This window comes from Neopelma chrysocephalum, unplaced genomic scaffold (assembly GCF_003984885.1).
Source record: "Neopelma chrysocephalum unplaced genomic scaffold, ASM398488v2 Primary Assembly neopelma1_319, whole genome shotgun sequence".
In the NCBI taxonomy this organism is placed as follows: Eukaryota; Metazoa; Chordata; class Aves; order Passeriformes; family Pipridae; genus Neopelma; species Neopelma chrysocephalum.
The window spans coordinates 151,637-177,767 of NW_020897981.1; the positions used below are offsets into that span (position 1 = coordinate 151,637).

The window sequence follows — 26,131 nt, forward strand, 5'->3', positions numbered from 1 at the left end:
GGCAGGACACAGAGCCTTGGGGGTGTGGGGCACCCAGGGGCTTTAACCCATGAAGGGCACATCCCCTGCAGGACAGACACTGCCTTAGTGCTGGAAGATGGTGTCCCCAGGGCCTGTGCCAGCGCTCCAAAGGGTTGGTATCCAATGTTCCACACCCCCAGCACTAAAGTTTCAGCCTTCACTGACTCAGTATTCCTGTAAAATACCCACTTCCCTAAAGAACTGTGGGTTCAAATTCACATAATCAAGGAAACCTTACGCAGTCCTAAAGCAAAAAGAAAAACTTACTGAGGAACAAAAAGCCAAGTGTACCTTACTTCACTGAAATCTCATGTTTATTTTTGTCAAGACTGAAAAAAAAAAAAAAAAAATAGAATTCCTGAAGGCTGCACTGCTCAAATCCAAATTAAGCCCGAGACTTCAGCAGCATTTCCATTGCAATCCATGAAGTGCATTTCCTAGTTTATAAGAGCAGTGTTTCTGCAAACAGATTAAAGCACGTTTGGCTGGTGAGCCTCCCCAAACCATTGGAATTTGCAAGCCACACGTTATGAACTAGCACTCAGGTCGGTGCCTCCTCAAGCTTTTGAAGAGAATGGCTCCAACCTCGTTACATTTCTTCTGCAGTCTAAGCTGAGAATGCCATGTAAATGGGTCACGGCGCTGCCAAATGCAGCAATTGATTTCTCCAATCAAAGTATAAAGAAACAAACCAGTAGGATCTTACTTCTATTAATTTTTGAAGGAAGAGGTTTACAGCAGTTAATGTATCATGAAGGTTAAAAAAATCATTTCCATAAAATACAAGAGCAACCAATTTCACCATTGAGTAAAAGTAAAAACTGGGATTCTTTTTTAAATTAGTCCAAAGTGGCATATAGGAACTTAGTAGTTTGCTGCTGTACTGACACTATGACAAATCAAAGTGTAGGGTTTTGCTTTCTTAAATCCAATGCTTGTGGATCAAGTTCTGGAAATGTTCCAATTCTAAGGCAGGGATCTGTTGTGTTTTCCACCATGAGTTTGCTCCTTGGGTTGGATGCTGGAGGGGCGAGGCACGTTTTGCCGGACCCAGGTCGACTACCTAGTAGTCATCAAGGTCAAAAAATTCATCGTCTCCTCCTTGGTATTCCATGCCCTGGAAGTCCACTCGGTACCGCAAGATACCTGGCAAAGACAACACGCTTTAGCTTCTTCAAAATTCCACCTGAACAGTTTCCTGAGCCCTGGCAGCACGTCCAGAGCTTCCCAATTAATGTTCAGCAGCTGGCTCAGGCTCCTGCTGAGCCCTGTAGCAGACATTGAGTGACAAATCCACAGGGAACTCACGGCCAAAAGGAAGAAATGCCCACCTGCCCAGCCAGGCCAGATTCCTCCTGGAAGAGCTGAGCCCATTCTAGAATCGTATCACAGAATTATGAAATGCTTTGGGTTGGAAGGGACCTTAAAGTTCATCTCATCCCACCCCTGCCATGGGCAGGGACACCTTCCACTAGCCCAGGTTGCTCCAAGCCCCCTCCAACCTGGCCTTGGACACTTCCAGGGATCCAGGGGCAGCCACAGCTTCTCTGGGCAACCTGTGCCAGGGCCTCCCCACCCTCACAGGGAACAATTTTCTTCCTAATATTTCTTTTAGGGTTGTATTTCCAAAAAATACCAGTAGCAGATCACTTGTTCCACTGTAACTGCTCCGACAGAGGCCTGTCAGTTAAATCCAGAGGGCAGCTGGCACTGAGGTTACTTTTACAGTGCAGGAAAAGCAGGATTTAGTGGCTGTATTCCTGGACTCTTCCCACCCCAAACACCAATCCAGGGTTCTGGGAAGCCTGTATCCCATTTACTGAGGTGAAGGGTATTTTCAAGGAGTATTTCCCTTCCAGTCCACAGGGCCTGGGAGCAAAGAGGATCCCACTATGTGAAGAGGCTGGATCTGGCAGGAAATTAAGGACTCCTGGAATTACAAACCTGAACACTCAGAAACCTGTTGCTCCTTATATAGCCAGAGAATCCAAGCTTGTTTCCTTCTGATTGGTTCTCTGGGCCTAGAAATTCCTGTTCCCAATACATTCATCCCTGGTTCACATCCCTCAAGCCAAGCACAAGCAGAGGGAGCTGCTGGCTTAGCAGCAAAGCAGTCCCAGCTCTGTCCTGGAATCCCTGGCCTGGGCAGAACATGGAGCGTGGCAGGTGGTTGTGCCCTACCCTGCCAATGATTTTTGTGAGCCTGAAGCACAGGATCCACCTGCAGCTCTGCTGATCCTGGTCACTGAGCTCAGGAGAAGGACTAAAGCCTTTCAGGGCCTCATTGCTCCAGGAAGTTGGGCTAAAAACACTTTGACAAGAAGCACAAGATCAGGGAGCAAAATACAGGGAAGGTCTGGGAGCTGAGTAAGAGATCCAACTGCCCCAGGAGCTGGGCTGGGGTTTGTCAGATCCCCCTGCACACGGGGCACTGCAGAGACAGGGAGGCAGCTCAGGGCCCTCCTGACATGCCCAGCTGGAAAGGAGGGCAGCCCTCCCTCTGAGCACTCTGGAGGACAGAGGGACTGAGGAACACAGCTGGAAGGTGGCAGCTGCCCACCAGGCATCCTCATCCTGCTGCACATGGAACGAGTTCACCTGGACAGCCCCAGTGAACACCACTGCTTCTTGAACCAGTTTTGTGACTGACAGGACTAAGACTAATCCCACTGTTGGTACCAGACTATCAAATCAACCACTAACCCCCCACCACCACATTTTTCTCTTGCAATTTACCTCCAATTCCTCCAAATCCTTTCACAAATTGGGATCCTTCTTGTGATTTGTCTGTAACAATTTCCAATGTTGCTCCAAATTTCTTGTAGTTGTTTGCAAACCACTCCAGGAGGGGCATACTTTCTATCAGTTCGTGTTCCTGCCCAGTCTGTGGAGACATTGGAAGGGAGAAATGAATAATAAAAACTGTCCTGGTCACTGTCTGTTTGGTATTGAGAAAATTCACACCAAAAGTTGGCTTTGGCTTAAAAATCACCATGGTTCTGTCATTCCTAAGAAGGACAGCACCCTTAATGCTCCACAGGAAGCTTCGTGGTGGAAGGCATTCCTGACACAACTGTGTCAGACTGTGCTGGCTCAAGCAGAAGGCTCCTGGTGCTATAAAATGAAACACTGACAGGCCTTGTTCTGGGCCTCTCTAATCTGGAACCTGGGGCAAAAGCCAGAGAGAAAATGCCTTGTTTGTTCTTCTGCTCAAGTGTCACCTCATGCTACACTCTCAGTTTTCATTGTTCCTTTAGACTTGTTCTACACCCTGCAAAGATTCCAGCCCACTCAAAGAGGCACTGCTTCCAGTCAGGAGCACTGATCCATGCAAATACAGAGGCCAAAAGCACAGTTTTGTAACTAGAAGGTCAAGTGATTATTGACATAGACACAGCACTGCAGGTAACACTGCAGACCTTCCAAGCACAGAAGGAATCAGCAATTCCCTCCAGCAGGGAAAGGAGCTGGAAACGGCCTCCCTGGCACAACTCTGATGACTCAGGGATGCCCATCCTTTGGGCAAGGGACACACTTTTTTGCCCAGTTTACTCTGCAAAGTATCACAGACCCCCCCCACACCCAACACATCCCACAGCAAACCTGCCTTGCACCTCAACCCGTGTCATGCTCTGTAACCCCACAGTGGTTCTGCACGGACCAAATCAGTGCACAGTGAGCAGGGAGCAATGGTTTGGGACCTTGGCCTGCATGGTGGCCACCAAACTCCTGCAGCAGATGGTCTGAAGGTGGCCAAAGGCCCTGTACTGCCTGTCACCTCAGCCCATTTACACAGCCTTGGAACTGGCAGCAGGGAAGATTGGAGAAAAGCAAGTCCAGGGGTTACACTGGAGGTGAACAGAAGAGCCAGAGGTTACTGCCCTGAAGTCTCACATGAGTTCCAGAAGGTCACCATGCTCATGTGCTTGTGCCAAACTAGCAGATGTCCAGAGCCCTGCACCAGTAACTGAGAATAAACCCACAAGCCCCAAAGCTGGAATACCTCCTTATCTGTGAAGTGGGATTTATCCTTCTCTTGTTCTGGTGTCAAATACAGGATCTTCTCCTCTGAGAAGCAAGAAAAGAAATAGTATTAGGTTGGATAAAGGTACCAGATGCAGGTTAAAGGCAGCAAGAGACTGAGCACAGCCAGCAATTACAGCTAAAAGGTCTGCTCACTGGCACTGCCTTCCTACCCAGCTGAAGCTCTCCCAGCAACCAAGGAGGGCACAGCAGCAGGGAACAGCTGTAGTGCCAACACCAGAAGAGGGAGAGGCCCTGCTGTGGGCACAGGGTTTGTCTGCAGTCAGTGAGGATGGTGTTTCTGGCCCTAAGGGTCACATCAGCCTCCCCTCTGGCATCACACTTTCACAGCTGGAAGGCAGGTTCCAGGCCGGCCCTGTGACAAACTGCCACCCTGGCACTGCAATTCCCTCTCTGCAGGGGAATCCTGCTTGTTACAGGATTTTCCCCCGGAGCTGGGAAGCTGCAGGTCAGTGACCTGCCCACACAACCCCCCTGTGATCAGATCTCCTCAGGGAGTTCCTCCAGAGTGACCCCTCCTCGTGACACAGCTCAGGTGCCAAACCCCCAAGGACCCAGTGTCCCAAAGCGCCACCTACCCTCCGTGCCTTGGCAGTGCAGGACATATCTCATTATATCCAGGTTTTCATAGACTATCAGTATCTCTACTGCTCCCATTTCCAAGGCTTTTAGTGTATCTTCCACACCAAAGCAGTACTTCCCCGTGTCCTGACTGATCTCATCGAAGTATCGTCCTGCAGCCAGGGCACAAAGAAAGAGACTGTCACCAGCACCCATCACACCACACACAGCTTGAAACAAGCTTCATTCGAATGCAAGGAGAAGAAACTGTCGCCAGAAGGCCTGGAACTAAGGCAATCTCTGGTGAATGGTTGGAGAAGGCTAAAGAAGATGGGGAGAAAAAAAATAAACAAACACCCCCCTCCAGTATCTGAGGTGCCCAGGTGGCAGAAAGGATCACAAGTCACGCTCTCAGCCACCAGGGCAGGGCTGGGGCAGCCCAAAGGCACTGCCAGGAGGGTGGAAGCACAACCAGCATATTCAGCCACACAGGTCTGGCTCAGGAGGAGGCTGCACGTGCACTTACCTATTAGTTTTTTCTCTTGGATGAATTTCACATTGGAGAGGACCTCAGTTGACAACTCAATCGCTTGATTGAACCCATTTTCTCCTCCATATGAAATGTCAACTAGTTTGAGCACTTTGGATTGCAACCGCTAAACAAGGGAAAGAGGAGACAGGAAAAATTAAATCTATTCCAGAGCAGGGCCATCAGATTCCTTCATCCCACCACAAGAGTACAGGCCTGGCACGAGTCACTGCATTCATCTGCTGGGCTTCACTTGCAAGCACAAGCTCTGAGTCAGAGGGACCTCTGAATGCACGATATTGAACCACAATTTTCAGGCAACAGGAACACTAAGATTTGGTTTATTGGAGTTTAATTCCTATAAACTTCTACTTTAGATTTGGGGAGACAAAGAACATGAATGCTATTTCCAAACCAGGGAGGACAGATTTCTTACTGGCACTGTTTTAAGAAAAGGAGATCTCCTGCAAGGAGGGATTAGGAAGGGGAGAGCTCTTTGGATATCCCACACTTTTAGTTTTGATCCAGTCACTTCAGACACAAGTTACACCCCGCCTGAGAAGCATCCCAGAGCTACTGTCGATATCACCGTGTTACCACCAACAGCTTCAACAGGGGAGCTCTGCTCAGGAAAGGCCACTCACCTGATCAAACATGTCAGACTGACTGAGTTCAGTTTTGAAATCAGCTGACCCAGCCAGGACGAGCCCGGCCACGTTGACCTTGTCCCCGGAGATGAAGAGCTGCACGGCCGTCTCGGCCACCTTGCGCACGTAGTTGTGCCGCTTCTCCATCCGCAGGCGAGCGAAGCGCAGGGCGGACTGACCTCCCCGACCTGCACGAGAGGGCTGAGCCAGCCTGGGCACCACTGCACTGCAGGAGGGCTATCAGAACACGGGCCCAACCAGGCCCTCCAGAGCCAAAGCCAAGGGCAGCTGCAGCCTGCAGAAGCAGTGTGCCACAAGCCGAGCCGTGACACTCACGGCACAGGCAGTGAACAAAGAGAGTCCACTCACAGCAAGAGATTTTTCTCCACATATCCCATAGAGGAAAATATGGTGATTTTCTTTTTTTTCTATACAGACTCTCAATAGAAACTGAACATCTGTGCACGTTCTGCATTTCCTCTGGTGCACTGCTGATGCAGTGAGCCCAGCAGTCCCTGCTGCACAACCTTACTGCGGGACACGGTTCTGTTTTATTTTGTCCCATCCCACTCTCCACAGGATAGCAGGCCAGGAATACCTAACAGACAGTTTGCTGACAGTAGGCCAGGAATATCTAACAGTCAGTGCCTGACTACCACACAGCATTATAGAGTGGAACTCAAATTTTCCTTGCTCCATGAGGCTTCTGTGCTTCTTGCAGGGAACAACTTCCTGCTCTTCACTGATGTTTGCACACAACACCACAGGATGCAACCTTTAAACCAAGTGGGATTACTACCTGTGCTACTAACATTTCATTACAACTGTCCCAAAAACAAGTAAAGGGTCAAATGCACCAAGAAATAAAAAGTGCCACTTTTAGGATCAGCTGCATATTACCATGATTCATTAATTCTGACAGAAGGTTCAGACTAGAGGCTTTGCTGTCAGATTCCAAGGAAGCAAAGACTTGAATAGAGCTAAACCCCTACAGGCCAAGTTCCCTGTTTCCACCCCCACATCCCACCCCAGGACATGCTGCTGCAGACAGTCTAGAGGCAGACTAGTGTGTTACCATGCTTCTTTGGAAGATCCACAGTGAATTTGTGCAGGACTTCTCGTGTGTTTCCTTGCAGGGTTCCGAAGAGTGCCCCACTCCCATCTATTACAATAAAGCCAAACTTGCTGTCGTCGGAGAGCAGCGCCGTGAGGGCCTGGAACAGAGCAGAGGTGTCACTGAGCACAGGGGGTGACAGGGGGTGAGGGACCCTGGCTCAGACAGGCCACCACAGACAGCACAGCTCAACCAGTTTTAGTTCTGTAGGTGGTCATTGCTGCTTGTTTTACAAATAAACTACAGGAAGAGCAGCAGATTCAGGAGCTGTGACTATTCCAGGCCTCTGCAGAATGGTTTGGGTTGGAGGGACTTTAAAGATCATCTCATTCCACCCCCTGCCATGGGCAGGGACACCTCCCACTAGCCCAGGTTACTCCAAGCCCTGTCCAACCTGGCCTTGGACACTTCCAGGGATGGGGCAGCCACAGCTTCTCTGGGCAACCTGTGCCAGGGCCTCCCCACCCTCCCAGGGAAGGATTCCTTCCATGTACAATCCAATCTCACACAACACTGTCAAGAGCACAAAGGAAACTCGAGTTTAATTTTGATCACTATTTCACAGCCTCGCCAGTTCCTCACCTGAGGTCACGGGCAGGTGTGACAGCACAGCCCCAGAGCTGGGCTCAGGGAGGTGAGAAGGGAAATGATCACACCTACAAGGCTGCAGCACCCCCCTGGCTGGCACAGCTGGAAGAGGCATTTTCCCAGCACTCCAGCCAGGAAAGCAGAACTTGTTCAGTTGACTGTCAGTTCAGTTTTGCACTCCAAAGCACTGACACAGCCTCTCAACTCGCCTCTACCACAACTACTGGGCTGCTGCACCTGCTGACTTCGAGCCCCACAGGCAGAATGATTAAATCTATAGTGTCTGTGGCAGATTCAGCCTTACAGAACACAAGTCACAGCAGCAATAGTTGTTCTGTGCATAACTGCTTATGGAGAAGACAGCCATAACATTTGCTGCAAAATGAAGTTATCCTTCCATTTTCTTCCCCGTAAAGGAGGCAGCTGAACTCATCCCATAAGGTCATTTAAGTTGACCAACAACTAAAGCACTGCACAGCATCAAGGGGTTTGAGTTACTTTTGCCCAAATTCCTGCCCAGCCTTGCTTCTGGTGGTGTGGGACATCCCAAGCACCCGACCCTAAACTCCCATTTCAAGGGAATCTGTCAGCTACTGCTCCCTCAAGGGCCACTTGAGCAGGTAGAAACACGTAGCACACATACTCCTTCTCATTTATACATGCCCCAAAAAACTAATAGCCAGAATCCTCTTTCTAACTGGCAAACCCACATCAGCAGGATGGAGAACTTGTCAAACTCTGGATTGCTTTAAGTCCCCAGTTTAATACTGGAAGTGATGGTGATGGTTTATTGCACAGGCCCTTTAGCCTGCCTGCCTGATTACTGGGCTGAACTGAAAGGATAAAAACCATCAGTCATCCTCTTCCAAAATCCACAAACCAAGCTACAGCTTTCAAGCTTCAAAGAAACAGGCACTAAGGTTTAATGGAATCTCCTGGCCAAAGTAAATATTCTGTATTAATTCCCCAGCAGCGGGATGAATGAGAGGAGGAAGTGGCATATTACATTGCAACTGGGACAGAGCCAAGCAAATCGTGTGACTGCAATGAATGCTCCAGCCAAGGTATCAAAATAAGTCATTGTAAGCTCTGCCCCTCAGACCCATCGGGCTCTGATCCCCTTGGGGAGGTGCTTTGGTTTCACACAGGCAATAAAACATCCAGAGGAATTCTTATCAGATAACTCTTGCCAGGCAGCAGATGACTGCAGCTCTGATGTTCTTGATTCCCTCTTATTTTAATACAGTACCCAGTGATCAGTGATTCCCTCAGTCTCCCCTCTGTCAGCAATTCCACTGTTTGACCTATCAAGCACCAAAAAGAGACTATTGCTTTTGTTCTGTTCCTGCAGCCTGGACCGAGTTTCCTCTTTGCAGCTTTAGCCTGAAGGTGAAGATCACTTCCTTTCCCTGCTCCTTCACACTCCCTCACTCTCCTAGGAAATCTGTGGGTGCACAGAGCCAGCTGCCCTGTCTGTTAGCTCAGGGCACACGCTGGGGGAACCACGGGGTTAAAGGCATTGCTCTACAACCAAAGAGATGGACAAAGCCCAGAATTCAGTGCTCACATCACACAGCAGGCTCTTACAGCTCCATCTGATTCTGCAGAAGTAAAATAATCCCCTGCTCCAAAGGGGAGAGCACACAGCCCCAGAGGGAGGGCCTGTCAGCAATCACACCACCCGGAGCAGCAACGACCACAGAGTCCTCTCAGGTCACTGCCACGCTCTGCCTGAGCAACACCACACACCAGCACCTGTGTACTTGGAGCTGACTCCTGGGAACAGCCTGCTGGGCACTTCTGGATTGAATCAGTGCCCTGAGGCAGTAGCCTCAGCAGAGGACACCAAGTTAATCCCTCTCCTGACAGGGCAGAAGGAAACCCGCCCCTGTCCCACTGCCAACAACGGCAGGGACAAACACCTCCCTGGTTCTCTCCTGAATTCTCTTATTTACCTCTTGCTTTCACTTGCCTGTGGACACATGGACTCAGCAGAACTCTACACCTGGACCTGTGCACTGGTTTGTATTGCTGGTAGGCCAAAGATTTGTTGGGATTTCATCCTTTGTGGGGACACAGAATATCAGGGATGTACCTCACCTGTTCCTTCCTGTAATCCTACCCTTTGAAAGCCAGTAATGAATGGATTGGATCTCCAAAAACCCAAGCAAACAAGCAGAACTACCTCTCTGAAGGGCCTGTCAGGCCCATGTCACATGGGTTTGACAACAGGCAATTAAGTCTCAGCCCACACATCTACTGTGGTGAACGCCCTGGACGTGGGGGGAATGGTGTACTGCAAACACTGAGACCTCTGCACCTGCCAGAGCCAAAACAGAGGCAATAAACTGACTGCTATAATCCACATTACTTTAAATATGCCTCAAACCATTCATTTAACTTAATTAGATGTTGGATAAAAATAATCTCACTTTATCCCAGACAGATGAGGCACATGCCAGTTCTCCATCAAGGGTCTCAGTTAACACATCTGATATCAAGACTGGCAACACTGATAATTATCTTGGCAGTACTTTAAGGCCTGGCTTGGAATAAGATCTATGGGCCTCTGCAGCTAAGAAGAAATCTCTCTGCCTCCAGTTACAGAGAGGAGTTTATGTCTGTGGGTGACACCAGCTCAGCAGTCACGGGCTGGGCCATGACATCAGTGTGGCAGGAGCTGGACAGTGCCTCAACTCCCTTCAGCAAACATCACACATTTGGGGCCAGTCACAAGCCCTCCCCAGAGCATGTGCTCCCAAAAGCCTGCTGTTCCACAGGCTCAGCACACCCAGGTGGGCCCAGGCAGCCCAGCAAAGCAGGCTGACTTTGGCTGCTGCAACAGGAGAATTCTTACCTCTGTGTGGAATTTGTTGTCGCACAAATACAACGACGTATTGATTGGTTTGAAAGGTTCAAAGTCAATGTTGACCTTCTTCTCTTTTCCTTCTTCTGTCACAATTGTTCCACAGTAAACAACCAGACCATTTGGAGGTACTATAAATGACACAATGCAGTTTTAGTTCACTAAGAAACATGGCAAGCTGCACCCATCACAAACTAACTGCCAGACCTTGAGACTTATGGCAAAGTTGAAATTAAAGTTCCCAAATCTTTAACCTTCCTTTTCCCCACCTCATTCCCTCCCAGAGCTCTACAATGGAAAACAAACTCAATTTAGTGCACTTATGCCTACGATGATCTGTTAAACCCAGGAGCTTGCAAACTCACAGGACCCAGAGAAAGGCTGAAGAGCCCCACGGAGCTTTCCTAGTGCTCATACAGTGATTTACAGACTGACCATCCCAAGGAAGGCCACGTGCCAGTGTAAAGGGAATAATGATGAACTCTTTCAGTGCTCATTTTAGATGGTCTGGGTCTGTTCCCTCCCAAATGATGGCAGCTGCACGGTGCATAAGGCACACAGAAGTTTCTGCTTGATGCAAAATCACTTTAATGCAAATGAACTATTGTGGAATAAATAGCTCCTAAATCTGGCCAAGTTTAGCAGAGTCAGCACTGCTAAGGACAGAATCATGAGCCTGCTTATTAAAGACAAGGACCGCCACACTATTCTAGTCCCAAAGTCCACCCCTGTAGTAGCCATCCAAGGGCAACATACCTGGAATATCAGTGCAAAACAGCAGCACAGGCCAACAGATTTGATTAGCAGAAAACTGCATAGTGCAGGAACTTAAGGCTGCTTCCAAGAAAGGGAAGTGTGCCAGCATCCATACAAGCTAGAAGTTACCTTTGTTATAGAGTTTCAGTCTTTGCTGTACAGATGTAATGGCTCCCAGTACTGAAAGGCGATTCACTCGAGACTTAATGTTGGAGGCAGTGCCAAACTCGTCCGCCAGCATTTTCGCCACTCGCGAGATCTGGTCTTTGGGGGGAATGATCAGTGATATCATGCTGGTACCATTGCTGAGAAGGGAAAAGAGAGGGGTTGTGAGCAGCCAGCTGCCAAAGCAACAAGTGTATCCACACGATATTCCACGCATGCCAGTGTCTCCCATCCCTCCCGCCCTGCCAAGGATGCTTCTTCACTGCTACCGGTGTAATTCCCCTTCTGCTGGACAATAATGGGACAGAAAAGAAAACAAAACAGGCTCTTCAGAGGATTTGACTCCATAACCCAGTGTTCAGGTTTGCCACTACCAAGCAAGTCCTCCAAAAGCTGCTTGTTAAACTTGGGATGCTACTCTGGGAAAAAAAAGAACACATGTGCAGGCTGAGGGTTGGGAGCTGAAGGCAGGGAAGCAGCTCCCAGCAGAGATTATTTAAAACAGTGCAGCCACATACTTTAAGGACCATTCCATTTGTTCTCAGACAGCTGGAGCACCAGGCAGCCCAAGTGCAGTTTTAACACTTTGTTTTCCTCAGATTAATACAGAAAACAAAACTGGAAGGATCCCTTTGCCTCAGTCAGCCTTTTCTATTTCCCCACTAGCACTCCGCTCTCCAGAGCATCTCCCCAGCTCTGGCAGTTGCTTTAACTAAACTGTGCTTAAGCACATGACTGCTGGTTCACAAGCACCAACCCCAGGCATGGAGTCAGGAGATAAGACCCCACAAATCACAGAAAAGGCTTAAATTACATGAAAATAAGTAAGTTTGATATTGATTTTTCCTACGGCTTTGGGATGGATCCTGCAGAGGTCTTAATCCCCAAAGCCGCCTCATGGTTCAAATCCATCCAAAGCCAGAAGGAAAATTGGGGAAGTTCCCATCTGCCTTCCAGCAGGTACCTCCCATTTGCCATTGAAGTATCCCAGATGTCCGAAGTGCTGCTTCTGCATTGTCTCAAATTTAACCCAGACCTCATGCTTCCCATTAGAGTAATGGCAAAAAAATCAAATACCTCATCGTATCCTGCAGCCCTCTCTCAAGGGCAAACCAGCTAAGCTCTGTGAAAAAACCTCTTCTCAGGATTCTGAGTCAGAGAACCAACAAAGTGCTTTTCAGACATCAAAAAAAACAGGGTTTTGGTCTTTTACATTTCTTAGGGGAGGAAAAGACTAACACAGCCCCTGCCTGCTGCTGTTCCAGACTGTCACGCACTAATGTCCTGCCTGAAGTGTTTGGGCTACAGAGGCTGCAGGGAAGTGCTTTAAAAAGCATCAATTCATTAGCCTCTTTACAGAAGTTGTACAGCCCTCTCCCAAAGATCTTCAATCCAGGCCAAGTTGAAACAGATGCTGGTAGGTCAAATAAGTCCCCGACCTTAAAGACAACTAATTGGTTTTAATATCCAAGATCCCCATAACACTAATCAAGAAAGTCACAAAGAGACACTTGCCCGTGTTATTCCCAGAAGGAGCTCTGAGCCATGCTGACAGCTCTCAGGCTTCCAGGTCACACCAGCCAAGAACACTCCAGATCCTGCTCAATTAAAGCAGTTGGCTACCCCAGTGAATGGCACCAGCCTTAGGGGAGAGATAATGGCCTATCATTCCCAGCAGGCTCCTTTGAGGAAGAGGTTGATCAGAATGAAAGCAACTCTTCCTAACTTCCCTGAAAGTAGCACTCATCTCTTCCTCTGAACAAAGAAAGTCTCAGTCTTTCCAGAGATTAGAACATCACACCCAACCTCCTGCATCAACTAAGGGCATCCCAGTGTGGCAGGTGAGCGCTCCCTGGCTCTCCTGCTAGGAAGAGATTTCATACAATTTTTCCTGAATTGAGGACAGGGGGAAAGAGCAGACAGTCATGTCACTGGCTGCCTGGGAGAAGAGCCCCGACACCTACATTTCCTGTCAGGGAGTTGCAGAGCCAGAAGGTCCCCCCGGAACCTCCTTTTCTCCAGGCTGAGACCCCTCAGCTGCTCCTGGTGCTCCAGCCCCTTCCCCAGCTTTGTAAACAGCAAGAAGGAAGGCTGGGTGTGCCCTCCCACGATCAATCCTTCAGTAAAAAAGCCCTTGTAAAGCTACCTTCAGTTTTTAAATGCAGGGCAGCCCTCAGATCCCAGCCCTGGCCCCGTGCTGTGTTCCACTGCCCCAGAACTGAGCACTGAGCACCGTGGGATCAGACTGGGGGTTATTTGTACCACACACAGCACCTTATCTACAGAGCAGAGTCACATCCCTGGCCCTTGGGAACGCCCTGCCCAAGGTGACACAGTGGCCTTCACAAGCCATCGTGATTTATTACTGCAAACAAACAAACAAACCAGAAGGGTCTCTCCAATGCTGCACTCCCCCTCACTTAAATCTCAAACTAGTTCAACACAGCACAGCACTGTGCTTGGTCTAACCCTTCAGCAAATTCCAGCCTGCATTTCTATCCAAAAGCACCTTCCACTACCAACATCAAGTGCACTTCTTGGCTTTGGCATGCTTTCACCACTACAAAGCCAAAGCTATTTTTGGCTCTAACCAACTCCTGCAGAATCCAGTGACACAGCTGGCGTGCAGCTTGCCACGGGAGCAGCAGCAGCCCGAGCACACCGTGGCATCCCAGGCTGCTGGAAGCCTGGAGCACCAGGAGCCAGCCAGCCTGTCACCAGTGTCCCTGCACACCCAAGGGGGAGCCCCTGCCACGTGCTGCTGCTGCCACTGCCCGCTGGGCACAGCCCAGCCACCCAGCCCAGCGGCTCATTAGGCAGCCAGGTAATTGAGGGGACAGCCAGCACCCTCTGCTTGTCTCCCTCTTCCTCCAACAAGCACAAGGTCAGGACCCGGTCACTAAACATCCCAGAATGGTTGAGACCAGCAAGACACCAGCTGAAGCAGATGGGCGACAGGAACCAGGATGGCTGCAGGACTCCCTCACACACCACTAACACCTTGTTATCCTACTATGGAAGGGCATTTTTCCCCTCTCCAAGCAAGCTTGTGCCTTGTGACCTTTCTGCAGGATGGCAAGGTCTAAAAAACCCTGTGGTTGCATCTGCTGAACTCACCACAGTGACGTAAGACGCAGCAATGGGTTTCTAAGAAAGCTGTTGTTCAAAAACACTCAGAAAAAAGTAGGTTATTCTGCAAAGGAAGACAATTTCCAGGTCTCCTCTGGGTCTTTGCAGCCTCAACAAGACAACAGGTATTTCTGCAAATCCCATCCTGCCCCCCGGCAGCTGCAAGATGAGCTGCCACCAGGCTCAGGAGTGCATTTACCCGGGAATGAGTCAGGTATTTCCCCTGAATCATCCTCAGGCCTCCCAAAAGGGGTCTTTCCAGAGAGCAGACCCCAATCCCAGGGGGCTCTGCTGAGTGTGAGGCACAGGGGATGTTCCCAGCCTGGCCCCACACACCCAGTACGGTGGTGAATTGAGTATTGGATCCAGATTAAGTGCAGTGCTCACACTGGGATCCAGCATGGAATGAGCTGCTTCTTCCCTGGATCACCCCCAGTGCTCCTGAAGGAAGGATGGACCCAGTTCCAGATTATATCCTGCTCGGCACAATCCCAGCTTCACAGCACTGCTAAGGTTTCCCCCTGGTTTAGGACAGCCAGCCAAGCTCTGCCAGAGCAGCTGGAAGCTAATGCTTTCCGACAGAACTGAGCCAGGGAGATGGCAGCAGCTCCAGACAGTTGCTGTCCCTATTCTGGGCTAAGGAGTGCCTGCACAGCAGCCAAAGAGCTGCCATTGTAATCCAAGGACGTGATGCTCTGGGATGTTTGCTCTGCAGGAAAGGGCACCCCAGACACAGGCCAGCACAACGTGTGCCACTGCACGTGGGACTGGGGAGGGGAGAACAATCGGGAGCACCAAGGGCACCAGCCCACACACTGTAAGAACCATGGGGGCAGTTAAGTGCCAGCTCTGGGAAGGCAGAAGCCCTGTGCTGCCTGGCACTGTGGGTACTACTCACTGTGCCAGCCCTGCCAGGAACTGGCAATTAGCTCAGATTTATCACTGCCTGGAATGAGCAGCACTAGGTATCTCTGGGATAGAACATGAGGATCTAGGCTTCAACTTTTCCTAAAGCACTGCAGGTAGGCTCCAACTTTCTCCTACAGCCTGGCAGAGAGTTGTTTGGGGAAAAAAGGGGAAGTAAGAACAAGCATATTTGTTCTCCCAAGACAGCAAGTTCTTTAGAAAATCAAGGTTTGTGTATAGGACAGTCTGTTCTTATCATTAAAACTTCGACGTTAATAAAGGAATTTCAGGCAACTGTACCACAAAACAAACAGCTTTCTCAGACAGAGAGACCTCAGAGTAAGTGTTAACAAGTTATCACAGCGAGTGGCGGCGTGGGCAGCACTGAATCCCCGCTGACATAGGCCCAAAAAGCTGAAGGGAAAAGTCTTGCCACTCTGCCTGCAAGCAGGTACTACAGCATCCAAGGAGCTTGTTTTCCCTGCAAGGTCCTCTTGCACTGCCTAAGAGAGACCACAGAATCACAGAACATGCTGAGTTGGAAGGGACCCACAAGTATCATCCAGCCCAACTCCTGGCCCTGCACAGGCCCATCCCCAGGAATCACACCCTGTGCCCCAGAGGATCATCCACTGCCCTGGGGCAGCCCCACCTGCAATGCTGGGGCAGTTTTGGGCACCAAAATATAAGGCAGATATTGAGCCATTAGAGAGTGTCCAAAGGAGGGTAATGAAGATGGGGAAGGCCTTGATTTGAAGCCGTGTGAGGACACTGAGGGCACTTGGTGTGTTCAGCTGGAGCAGAGGAGACTGAGGGGAGACCTCCCTGCAGTTCCAAGTGCCTGGGCAGGGGCAGAGGAGGGGCAGGGACTGAGCTCTGCTCTGGGGGGACCAGGGACAGCACCCAGGGAATGGCTGGAGCTGTGTCAGGGCAGGCTCAGGTTGGATCTCAGCCAAAGGTTCTTCCCCCAGAGGCTGGTTGGGCACTGCCCAGGCTCCCCAGGGCAGTGGGCACAGCCCCAAGGCTGCCAGAGCTCCAGGAGGGTTTGGATGATCCTCTGGGGCACAGGGGGTGACTCTTGGGGATGGGCCTGTGCAGGGCTGAGGGTTGGACTGGATGATCCTTGTGGGTCCCTTCCAACTCAGCACGTTCTGTGTTTCTGTCAGCAGATGGCAAGTGCCCAAAGTGGGCAGTGCCCCATGTCGGAGATGAGCTGCCACGTTGCTCCATTGGAGCTGGCACAGGAGCCTCCTGCTCTGGGGGTCCATCCTCACCTGCAGAGGTTTGGTTTCTACTCCCGTGCCCATCAGAAGGAACAGCTGAGCAGACCCTGAGGCTTTCAGCTGAAACTAGAAATGGTATTGTAAAAGGCTCCCACCACCTTACAGAGTGTTGTGTCAGTGAAATGGTGACCTGAACATGCCACACAAACCAAACCAGCAGCACCAGCCACAGCTCCCCTCGACTTGGCAGACAAGAGCAGCCACAGCCAGAAGTGTGAGAAGGAACAGTCAGTCAACCTGTCTCCTGCAATTTGGGATATTTGCTGGCACGGGAGAGCAGTAATTTCCCAGACATGCTATATAAATAGCAGTGACTGGCCTGCCCTGTGGTATCAGAGACCTGACAAACAGCAGCTGAGCTGTAGCTGTTCCACAATGAAACATTTTACACTGTGTGATAGCACCCCGTGTAATGCGGGGATACAGAGGCAAGGGAGGCCAGTCATTCTCTAGGACTCAAAATGAGCCTATTTTTTACAGGGCACAGCTTCATGCGCATCTTGCTTTCCCCAGGAACCAAGGGCAGCATGAGGCCTGGCAGGAGCACAGAGCAAACAGCTTTCAGATAAGGTGATCCTAACCACATGCCACAGCTAGGAAGCTTTCCATGAAACAACTGTTGCCACCCAGTGCTCCAAGCCATGTTACCTTCCCCAGGTAACCTCTGCTGGTCTCCATCCAGGAGGACTGAGTTACTGGGCAGGCACAATATATTCCCAGGAGCCCAAGCTGCCTGGACAGCCAAGACCACCCAAGTCAGACGATGGCTAAACCAGTTCCATCACTGACACGTCCACAGCCAGCTGCAAGACAGCTGCCAGCAATATCCATGTAATCCAAGGCAGAACTCCATCAGGCACATGCCACAGGTCCAAGGGCAGAGCTGCTTCTGAACAAACATCCCCAGCACTGCAGGCACGTGATGCTTCACCACAGTCGAGGGCACAGTCCACAGAATCAGTGATGTAAGTAAAAAATATTTTTTGATCCTGTATCTGAGCAGAGATGCTGAATGGAGTGCTATAAAAAGTAAGTGTCCTTTGGTATAGGAGAGTACAAAATTGCTGGTTTGAGTTCTCTTACAACACACAGGCCATCAGATGCTCCCGGTCCATCCCTGCCCTGTAGGCAACAGCTCTGACCTTGCCATGGGGAAGCACATGCTCTCACAACTTATGAATTATGGCTGTGAAGACATAAACAGGTCACAGCTGTGCCCTTTAAAACTTAATGTCTTTTAATAAGACAAAGCCTTCATCAAATAGAAAGTGGCTCAAGTCCACTTGAGATGCCAAATCCAGAGAGATGACAGCAGATGCACAAGCTGCACAACTTTTCCTGGAAATCCTGTCAGCCTGCTAGGAAAGAGCAGGGACTCTCAGGAGTCTGGGATCCCTCCCAGTGCTTCAGAGGCAATGTCACCTGGAAGCCAAAGGATGCACTGCCTGTGAAAATATCAGCTGACTGCTCTGCAACAAACACAACCAACATGCCTCAACCTAACTGCTGCTTGGAGGCAACAGCTTTGTGATGTGTCCATCAGAAACATGAATTCCTATCCCTACTCAGGCAATGGGCTCAGAGCACAGCTCAGCAGGAGACAAGTGCTGCACAGACACCCAGACAGAGCACACAGCACTGGTGAGCTCAGAGTGGGACCTACCAGAGCTCCACTCAAGTTTAATGTGGAGTTGAGCCAAAAGCCACACTGTTGGCAGAACTTCCTACAGCACAATTTCAGCAAGAACCTCACAACCCGCACCTCAGTGGTGCTCTGCATTTCACCACAGCTTGCACAGGACTCTTGGATTATCTACTAAAAGGCAACACCAACACAAGTTGTTCCTCAAAGGTTTCCAAGTCATCCAAAGAAAGGGTATGAAGATAATGAAGAGTCCAGTTCCCAAGCAAAATTAAGAGTTCACCTCTCTGGATCGAGTGACACCTCCGAAGCAGAGAAAAAGCACAAGATGGAGGCAGGGTGGGTATGAGGAGGGGACTGCAGAGTCAGGAGACCAAGCCATTCTTTCCTCAGGAATCCTTTTCAGCACAAGCATTAACTGGAGAAATTGAGCCCCCCTCCTCTGAACTGAGGAAACACCCCAGATACCAAATTCCTTCATCAGTCTGTAAATGCCACCTCTACCCTGGACAAAGGAAAACCACTTAGCTGCACAGCATGAGACCATGCAGCTGCTCCCCCATGGCTCACACAATGCCAAGCTCTCCTGCTGTAGTCCTTGCAGAGCCCAAGACAGGAATCTTGTTCACCATTTTCTGCTAATGCTGGCAGACTGGACAGAAAGAGCACTTTGTGCAGCCAGAGGAGCTTGAAGACAAACATTAAAAGACTGTCCTGGAAAGGTATCCTGGCCTTGCACCTTAACCCACTGACCTTCTCAGAGAGGAGAAGCCCCCAGATGCCACCAAGCTTACTGAGTGCCAGCTAGGAAGAGAAGCACCAAGCCAGAACCCACCCTGGGACAGAGAAGCAAGTCTGATTCCCTCCGTGCTCTGCTCCAGCAGCCAGGGAAAGCTTCCCACAGGGAGGCAGCAAATGGCTGCTCCAGCAGGAGCAGAGGCAGGCCTGGCTGGTGCTCACCAAGGGTCAGGTGAGGCAGTGCTTCCCCCTGACAGCCTGGCCTGCTGCCAGGACCTGCCTCCTGAGCTCCACTCGCCTCCCTCCCCGGGGACAGCATGGAGGTGAGGGAAGAATCAGGTCACGGACTTCTACTGCTCCACAGCACAGCCTGGCCAGCTATCATGTGTCTGAGGGTGCACAGGAGCAGGTAACAGTGAGCCCTTGCCCACTGCTCCACCATGCACCACCTGCCCAGAGGTCAACAGAGGCAGCTCCATGTTCCCAGTCCCCCCATCCCCAACTGGAGCAGCTCCAACACTGTGGCTGCTGCTCAGACAGCACCCAGATCCCAAAATCACTCGTGCAGCTCCAGGAGCAGAGCCCAACCTCACCCCCTACTGCTGAGGAGCACCGAATCAGCACAAGTAGATCCCGCACACCCCACAGGCCAGGTGAATCAATGCCACCCCGAAATCCTTGGATCTAAGGAAACACACCACGAAACACGTTTGGAATAGGCCCTATTGGCTGCATCTGACCTCATGCGGAAAGCCCGGATACCCAATTACTGGTAAGTGGAACAGACATTTCTGCACTTCAGACATTTGTGACTCACTGGGAGGCTCAGTTTTGCCACTGCTCCCCTGCTCTCCCTCCTCCCTCTCCAATTATTAATGCTCCAAGTTTAAAAGACTTGTTGCATTATGCTAATGGGCCATTTGGGTACAAGATGTACACTGAGGGACTGAAACAACAAATCCAGATTTGCTTGTTAAGATGTTAATGCCTCAGAGCTACATGGCAATAGGTGGCTAACAGGGGGGAAAAGAAATCGTTGCCACCAAGCCAAAAAAGTCTGTCCTCTTTTGAGGTGCTCGCTCCCATCTCCTACCACGTCATTCCTCAGGGGCTCATTCATTAGCTCGATGTGAATGATGATCTGTGCATGAATCACACTGCTCACTAATGATTCACGCAGTTGTAAAGAGGTACCAGGCTGCTGAAGGACCCAGGGCTGTCAAACGCTCCCTGAGTTCTGACGTGGAGCTGCTCTCCCAGCTCGGGTTCTTTTCAGCCACTCACTGGCAAGTTCTCTCCAAACAGCACTTCCTAATTGCTGCTGTAATTCAAAAGGAACAGGTAGAGCAGGCAGGTGAGAGCCCAGGAAATGTTTTACAACAATTAGACACAGGCAACCAGCAGGACATCAACAACCCCTTGGCCATTCTCCCTGGCTCCAGCTGCCTTCTCACCTGGCACAGGAACGGGGTGGCTTTCTCAGACCACCCACCCTCAGCACCACTGAAACACAAGAGACGCTGCCTTGGTCCTGAGAGGTGTGACCAGCCCTGCTCACATGAAATGCATATTCAGCTTCCAGCCCAGCGCTGTGGAGACTGGCAGCCTGGAGAGACTCCCCAGCCAGAGCAGGGAAACAGCGTGGAAGCAGCTGCTGCACATCCTACCTGCTCACTGCCACAGCCCTCAGCTGTCCCTTCTGCCCGGGACTGTTTCTGTTCCAGCCTCTCTGCAAACATCTCCCTCTCCTCACACTACCAGAAGCAAAAGGCAGTATTAATATGATAACCTTTACTTCCTTCAGGAACTCCCCTTGACAGAAGCAGGCTGAGAAAGCACCACCTTAAGGAAGCAATCTGGCTTAGGTAAGACCTTAAATCATAACCTCTTCCCTAAACACTCCACACTGTAATGGCAGATCATAAAGTCAAAGCAGAAAACTCACTGTCAGTAAAGATAAATTCCACGTGCCACTCTGCACACCCTCCTCTTCCAGTCCTTGTCCCACATCTGTCCCACATTCCCAGCAGTGTGACAAACAGCAGGTTACCCCAGCGCTGGCCCAGTCCAAACTCCAGCTGCAGCAAGACTTTCCTAAAAGAGAGGTCCACTGGAAACACCAGTTTGCAGTGGAGAGACCCTCAAGGCTATGCCATGACTGGCACTAGCTTAACATACCACCACACAGCACCACCTGGAAAGCCAAGCAGCACCTTGCCAGAGGGACCAGCTCACCCAGCAAGGTCTCCATCACACTCCCTGTCCTAAGGTGAAAGCTCCAGCTCTGCAGAAACAGATCCTATATCAAGAGAGCCCAGACCTGAGGCACAGCCACAACAACAAGCACATCCTGATAAAGAAGGTAGGAAAAGATCTGCTGCCAGCCTGGGAGCAGGGGAGGGAGCCTCTGGACCAACACATCTCTGGCAGTGCAGCCACAAGCCAGTCACAGGGATGAAATCCCACACCAAATGCTCCTCCTGGTACATGACATCCCTTTAAGCCAAGACAGCTGCACTGATACCTGCCTGGACCCCGTGGTGCTGTTACACCGAGTCAAGAGTACACCCCTGATCCAGGGTGCTGTGCCTGGGATGGAGCAGGAGGAGAATCCACATCAGAGTTGAACATCAACTATTCTGCAGTCCAAGTCATTCCAGCACAGCTGCACCTTCAGCACCACGAAGCTGCACAGCACCTGCCACCAGCAGGACAATCCATCCACAGGCGAGTGCTGCAGGGGCTCCCAGGAGTGACTGAGAATTTGCTTTGCCTAATCCAGGAGGGAAATCCAGCTCACCAGCACAGCACAAGAGAACCCCACCACCAGCAGTTTCCCAGGCTTTTGTTCAAAAGAAACTGGGAACAAGGCAAACCAGTACAGGACATGGCTGTCACTGGCCCCAGATGCAGCCCAGCAGCTGGTGCTGTGGTGATAACTCACAGGAAGATGGGCTCTCAGGCTGCTTTTGGAAAGGCCCATCAGTGGAACAGGTCAAGACTATCCTGTTTGTTCTCCAGAACCACCAGACAGGTCTCAGTCTTGCCAGCTTGCCTGGTCACAAAACGGCACCGTCCCAGGACATCCCAGAGGAGGGTGTGGAGCAGCACAGCCTCCTGTCCCTGTTGCACAAGGCTGGGAAACAGCAGCACTGTGTGGCTAATTCCAAGGTTGGGCCCTTTCCATCAGGACCAGCAAGGCTCCAGATGGACTGCAGGAGAACCCACCTGCAAATGTTGCTTTCTGGGCAAAGCAAGTTGGGCAAATCTTTTATGTCCAAGAAACACACGAGCTCGTCCACCCTCAAGCAGAACTACGTTTCACTTTGCGGGAATTCCCACGTATTTTCAGCCCTCTGTCCTTCCTGGTGACTTTTTATATCTCTCACATTTGGCTTCTCCCACATAGTAGATGCAAGTCTCAACCTGGCAGAATCCAAACCCAGGCAGGAAACAGCATTACTTTGCTTTCCCACAGCTTTGGAGACACCAAAACTTCTCTTTCTCTTGTCACCATTCTCCTGCTTGGAAACATTTCTTCCAGTTACAACCAGAATAAGTTACTTGTTCAGACTTAGTTTCTGCATTTGCCCTGTTCCCCTCACCTTCCAGAACACCTACTTTGGAAAAACTACTCTACCACACACAGTTTGTCAGCCTCAGTTGTGTTTGCAGGCAGAGCCTTCAGAGACACCCCGCTCTTTGCCTCTTCTTTCCTGGTTTCAGTGAAGTAACTAAGGGCTACTGCTCTGAGCAAGTTCAGGTGCAGGAGATGTCTCCAGGGAGCGGTTCCTGAAGGTTTTACCACTGTAAGGGAGCTCCACACGCTGCACCAGCACCTCCTGCACGCTCATCTGGGGCCAGGATGCCCACCTGTTCTGAAGGTGTCAGTACCATTTCTGATTCCACAAAGAAAGCCCCTGTTTCTAAGACCTGAAGTTTTCCAAACACAATTCAGATGTGACACCCCAGGTCCTCTCCTAGCAAAGAGACTGCTTGTTGTTGCTGATACTTGATTTTGCCAAGCATTTACAGCTTAGATTAGCAAAAAACCCTGCCCATAGCCCAGCTAACTATTCAGAACTGCAGAGACCAAAGGAACAAAGAGGGATTGTCAGTTTAGCACTGACACTGGAAAATTGCATGAAGCAACAGCAGAAAAGCCCTGAGAGAGGATAAGGGGAAAACAGTGGCTAATACTGCTTCTACTTGGGCTGCTGCAACCTCCACCTGGGAAGACACAGCTGCAACTTCTGGGGGCACAGTGTTTCACCAAATCTGTTCCACAAAACCTACCCACAGACTGAAAGCAGAATGAATCCCTGTGTAGGGGAGAAGCAGAGATGTCTGATGAAAGTCTGAGCGCTCCAAGCTCTCAGAGATGAATGACAAGGCTGGACTTCTGTCAAGGCCATAACTGGCTCATGACCAGCCTTTCACCTCATCTTCTTCTGGCCAGGAAGGTTAATTGCCTGCAGTGCTGAACTCGGATCCCAGTGCTGTCTCTCACACTTCTCTGCAGGGACCAGCTACTTCCCTCTCACCTCCCCAAATCACAAATATCAACTCATTAACTTTGTACAGGGTCAGACAATTTGCAACTCAACTTTGAAAGAGCTGGGAGCAGACAAGACACACTTCTGGTTTAGGAAGCAAGTCACAGATACCAGCTCCTTCTAGTCCCTGCCAGCAGAGACAGGGCTTTGAGCTGGGGCTGAGGAGTTAAAAATTGTTTTTAATTATTTTTACTTGACAGATCCTTTTGATAGATATCACTGAAAGAGCCTGCTTTCCTTAGCAGGGCTGGGAAAATAATCCAGGGCATTCCTGCCAGGGTGTTACCTCCAAGTTTGAGGCAGTCCCACCCTTGCTGGCCTCCAACTGACCAGCTGCTGGTAAAGCTGAAGCTCCAATCTTCCCCCTCAGTGCTCTGACCAAGCACTGCCCCTTCCCTCATCTATCTCACACTCCATAAAAGCACTTCCTTGCTCTCCTGCCCACTTCACATTTTGTTAAAATCCTGCAGACTTCACTGGGATTTTCCCAAAACAGCTGGATGAGAGCAGAGGTGCCCCAACCACCACATGCCAACGGAATGTCTAACCCAGCTTCCTCCATTTCCTGTCCCTTTGATCCACTGCAGGAACAACCAGCACATGAAACTGGGACACTCTGCTGGGTCACTATTAGGAGGACATGAGTAAGGGAAGGTGGAGACGCCAAGGAGTCCTTGGCCCTCCACATCACCCTGTTCAAAGGCTGTGCCCCCTAACCCACCCCAGAACAGGTCTTCCTACTCCACAGGAAGAGGAAGCGACTCTCCCAAAGGCCGGAAAAGCCTGTTCCACTGCTCACACCTCCTGTGCAGGGCAGCTGGCACAACTTGCAGCATCTCTTCTCCTTACTGGACCCAAACTAGGATAATTTTAGCCAGGGCTCCCTGGAAGCACAACACGCATTCCCACACAGGCAGCGTAAGAACTGCTGCCATCAGCGCCTTCCTCAGGTGGTGGTTTGGCACATATTTAACCAAGGAACAGCAGGATCACGACACCTAAGAGAGGTGCTGGATCCAGGGGGCTCAGCTAAACCTCCCACATGGATCTGACGGTGCCCCTGGCACCTTTACCACAAAGCAGGTGTGCCAGGGGTCCCTGATGGGGACCAGGGAAGGCACCTGGGCTGTGGCCCCAGGAAGCTGATACCCCCAACAGCCACTGCCCTTCAGCCTCCCCTCTGCCAGGAGCTCTCCAATACCTTTAACCTTCTCCTATCCCAAACAATACTAGAGGTGGGCACATTCCTAAATCAGGGAGACCCAAAATGCCAAGTCTACACTTCTCAACTTCCCCCAGCCTCCCCCAGTGCTGTTACAGACACCTATTTCACAGGCTGCAGTGGGTGCCCCTGGCTTCCCAAGCTCTCTGTATTTCCAGGCAGCAGCTCTGTGCTTGCTGGGACCCCTGTGGGCACAACCTGTGCTCTTCAAAGGCACAGCTCAGTGATCAGCTCTGGCAGCCAAAGTCCACTCTGCCATAGGGAAGGGCAGCCCAGGCTCCCCACTCCCTTCTCCCACAGCCCCAACCCTGCACAGCTGCATCATATATCAGAGTAAAATATATTTAGGGAGACCTGTGGCTCAAGTTCCCCTCCTGCCTGGGTTAGTTTTCAGCTCAATGATTCCCCGCCCTGCTCTACACAGAACAAGCCCCAGCACTGAGGAAATGGCAGAAGGGCAGCTGGGCCTCTGTGAGCTGTCCCAAGGCTTCTGTGGGGCACAGAACACTGCCAGTGGTGCCCCAGGTACAGAAACACCTGCTCAGGTGAGCCTGTGGAAACTGGAGCCACTGTGCTGGACAAGGAGTAACCTTTCATCTTTATTTTATAAAAGTGTATCCCGAGACACACTTTCTTTGCTATTTTACAGCCCCAGAACCTTGAGATCTCACAATTCCTCGAGCCCAAGTGGGTCCTTGACCAATGTAACCAGCCACTGCCGAATTACCCACCCAAACAGGCACTTTTGGCACGAAGCACCTGCAGGAACAACCAGCAATTCTACTTCTGGTGGGAAAAAAAGAAATTAAAGCGCCAGGACGATATAAGTGGGATTAGACCTGAAATTTAACACTATCCAAACTTTGGAAAAGGTTGCTTTCAGGGGAATGGAGCCGAGCCCTTCCCTGGAAGGGGTGAGACGGATCAAGTGAGTGTCAGTAAGAAAAGCACTCGAGTCAGCGCTGCCTCAGCCCCCGCTCCCTGCCCTCGCCCCGCTCCTTCCCCGGCCCAGCTGGTCCCTTGGGAGCAGCCCAAGGCTGCACGGGGGGCACGGGAGCGTCTCCTCCGGCTGGAATCCGCCCGCCCGCGGTGCCAGCTGGCACGGCCGGCCGCCAGGGCCGGGAGCGGGGGCCGCACCGGGCCCGGGGTCCCGGTCGGGACACGCACCGGAGCCGGCCCGCGGGGCGGAGGAGCCTCGCCCGCCCGGAGCGCGGGGGCAGAAGCGGGGGAGCGGGTGCGGGGCCGCCCCGCCCGGGGCAGCCGCGGCCCCTCCCGTGCGGGGAGCACGGTCCCGCCACCCCCCGGCCCCGCACGGCCCCCCCAAGGGCCGCACAAAGGGCCCGGCCCGGCGCTGCCCCGCCGAC

General features: G+C 51.1%; 1 protein-coding gene across 1 annotated transcript; it reads right to left on the reverse strand.

Moving 5' to 3' along the window:
• Window positions 1–317: 317 nt before the first annotated feature.
• On the reverse strand, window positions 318–11,450 carry ETF1 (eukaryotic translation termination factor 1). Its single transcript, XM_027705065.1, has 9 exons — window positions 11,256–11,450; window positions 10,362–10,501; window positions 6,878–7,016; window positions 5,800–5,990; window positions 5,153–5,282; window positions 4,644–4,799; window positions 4,025–4,089; window positions 2,758–2,905; window positions 318–1,167 (listed from the first exon to the last, which is right to left on the reverse strand). Exons 1-9 carry the CDS (start codon window positions 11,416–11,418, stop codon window positions 1,085–1,087), a joined length of 1,215 nt encoding a protein of 404 aa, XP_027560866.1. The 5' UTR covers window positions 11,419–11,450; the 3' UTR covers window positions 318–1,084.
• Window positions 11,451–26,131: the final 14,681 nt, after the last annotated feature.

Coding starts and splice junctions, on each gene's coding strand:
- ETF1 (XM_027705065.1), bottom strand. CDS start 11,418: ATGATATCACTGATCATTCCCCCCAAAGACCAGATCTCGCGAGTGGCG. Junction 4,800..5,152: donor CCAAGAGAAAAAACTAATAG/GTAAGTGCACGT, acceptor CCCTGGCTGCAG/GACGATACTTCGATGAGATC. Junction 4,090..4,643: donor GCACTGCCAAGGCACGGAGG/GTAGGTGGCGCT, acceptor CTTGCTTCTCAG/AGGAGAAGATCCTGTATTTG.